This window comes from Agrilus planipennis, unplaced genomic scaffold, assembly GCF_000699045.2.
Source record: "Agrilus planipennis isolate EAB-ADULT unplaced genomic scaffold, Apla_2.0 scaffold120, whole genome shotgun sequence".
In the NCBI taxonomy this organism is placed as follows: domain Eukaryota; kingdom Metazoa; phylum Arthropoda; class Insecta; order Coleoptera; family Buprestidae; genus Agrilus; species Agrilus planipennis.
The window spans coordinates 664,720-667,082 of NW_020438891.1; the positions used below are offsets into that span (position 1 = coordinate 664,720).

A 2,363-nucleotide genomic window follows, 5' to 3' on the forward strand; every position below is an offset into this window, starting at 1 on the left:
ATCAGGCAACAAAGGATATAGTATGTAAAAACAAAAGGAAGCAAATAACTACTGCATCACTTCTCATGAAATCTCTGGCTGACAAAGTATTTAGGACAATGTGGGAATTTCCAAAACCACATTGCAAATTGTATGACGAACATAAAAATATTTTATAGGCTGGCATAACGGAAACCCGACTTGTCCATCTCCTTATAACTGGTTCTAAATTTCTCTGTATATTTACATTTCCTTTCACATATCTTCTATTTTTATTCTGCAAATTTTAATTCGTCATACTACACACTATTTTTGTTATTTTCAATTGTTAAAAAATAAGTTTAAGAGAATTTTTTCTAGGATAATTTTAAATATTTTTTTCCTGATATGGATGCATTCATCATCTTCCGTCTCACGTGAGTCGTGAACAACACTCTTAAATAACTTTATTGTGAATATAAATTTCTTTTACTAAGTAACAAACAGTAGGACCATTTATTTCTAGATTGCAAAATAAGTTCATGGTTTACATTAATATATTTATTATTTATAAATGGTCATAGTATTTATAAAGATTACATATCAGTTCCTGAAAACGTTTGCCATTACTCGATCAATTGTGGATCAATCGCAATTTCTGGTATATGTTTCTTGAATCTATGGCAATTTCCATTAATCTATGAACAATTTCTATGTTAGCAGTTGCAATTAATCTATGGTCGCAATCATAGATAAAAGATTATATATATCTTATCTAGGGTTTCAATCTTTCAATCGCATGTCTGCCTTCTGTGGTTTTGTGCCGACTAACCTCAATTATCCTTAATTTTTTGATTTCGTGGCAGATTCACGTTTCGTGTCAAAAGACTTAAATGTAAGTAATAGTTTGGATATTTACACTAAGTTTAATTTTCTTATAAGATGAAAATGTTTGTAATATAATATAAGTCAAGGATGGATTAAGTAATTCGTGATTAAAGTTTTTGAGGTTATTTTCTAAAACATCCTACTTTTACTTGTTTGTTTCATATTTTTTTGTATAATCTAATAAGTAATGTATCTGATTATCAATTAGCCAATTTTAACTGATATTTTCAGATGCGTTACGTGGCTGCTTATTTACTTGCCGTACTGGGGGGCAAAGCCTCACCAACAGCCGCCGATATTGAGAAAATCTTAGGCTCTGTTGGTATAGAATCAGATTCAGAAAAACTAAAGAAAGTGATTTCTGAACTAAATGGAAAATCAGTTGATGAACTTATTGCCCAAGGTAATTTTCTACTTTTATTATTAATATTGAAACTTAACTTTCATATTAATATTTGAGTTCTTGTAACATAGTTGCTAACTTTTATTCAATTTCAGGACGTGAAAAATTGAGCAGCATGCCTGCAGGTGGTGGTGCAGCTCCAGTTGCAGCAGCTGCTGCTGTCGAAGCACCTAAGGTTGAAGAAAAGAAAGGTACATAATAATTTTGTTATTTGTTATTTATGTTTTAATCTCTTGTTAGTGATGATTCTTATATTTCACCATCTTTCGACTGAAATAATTGTGATGCTTTTATTTACCTGAGACAGATAAAAGACGTTTTTAATATTATTTAGCACAGTTAACTTTATTAAAAAGACAATATTGTTACAGAAGCTAAGAAGGAAGAAAAGAAAGAAGAATCAGAATCAGAAGATGAAGATATGGGTTTTGGTCTCTTCGATTAAAATGTATATGTTTGTACATTGTGATTTTATGGTTTGACCTATCCTTAAGTACAACAATAAAACGTTTTCTATAAATACTTGTTTTACTGAATTTATTAACAAAAACAACAATTCACTTACAAGCAAGTTGATACTTTTGATAAAGTTAGAATGTGGCAATTTGCAAAATGAATACTGTGGGGTGCAACTATTGTGAGACATAATTAATGAACTAAAAACAAAACAAATTATTCCTTTGAAAATGGTTGGTAGACTGAAATTGTTGGGATTTCTAGTAAAACTTTGTGAAAATTTCCACTAGTGTTTGTTTTGCTTTTACTTCATTAAACAAATTCTAATGAAATGCATGAGTTATTGAGTTCATATTTTTTATTAGTTCCACAAACAATTTTATTACTTCTAATTGTAAGTTGGTGATTCTGATATTTGCACTGAATTGGAAATTATTGCTTTTTGGAAGTACTATGAACATTTACGAATTATTTTTGAATTTTAAATTTTATTAAACGGAAATATTTTCAAAAAACAAATTTTGTCCCAGTAATTTAACCTTTTGAATTTCCCGCTTTAACAGTGGCTTCCAAGATTTTTAAATTAAATAAGGCTAAAGGTTTTTTCATATAGATTTTACTTTTATTTATTTTTTATTCTTTAATGTCGCAAATCCTA

At 29.0% G+C, this 2,363-nt stretch overlaps 1 protein-coding gene and 1 non-coding gene across 2 annotated transcripts; both read left to right on the forward strand.

The window, feature by feature from the left end:
- Nucleotides 1-741: 741 nt before the first annotated feature.
- LOC108737931 (60S acidic ribosomal protein P2) lies at nucleotides 742-1,769 on the forward strand. Its single transcript, XM_018471119.1, has 4 exons — nucleotides 742-853; nucleotides 1,078-1,249; nucleotides 1,345-1,440; nucleotides 1,621-1,769. The coding sequence occupies exons 2-4, from the start codon at nucleotides 1,078-1,080 to the stop codon at nucleotides 1,692-1,694; spliced, it is 342 nt and encodes a 113-aa protein (XP_018326621.1). The 5' UTR covers nucleotides 742-853; the 3' UTR covers nucleotides 1,695-1,769.
- On the forward strand, nucleotides 1,484-1,559 carry LOC112906854. The gene has a single exon (XR_003232636.1). It is a non-coding gene; the product is annotated as a small nucleolar RNA Me28S-Am982 (small nucleolar RNA).
- Nucleotides 1,770-2,363: the final 594 nt, after the last annotated feature.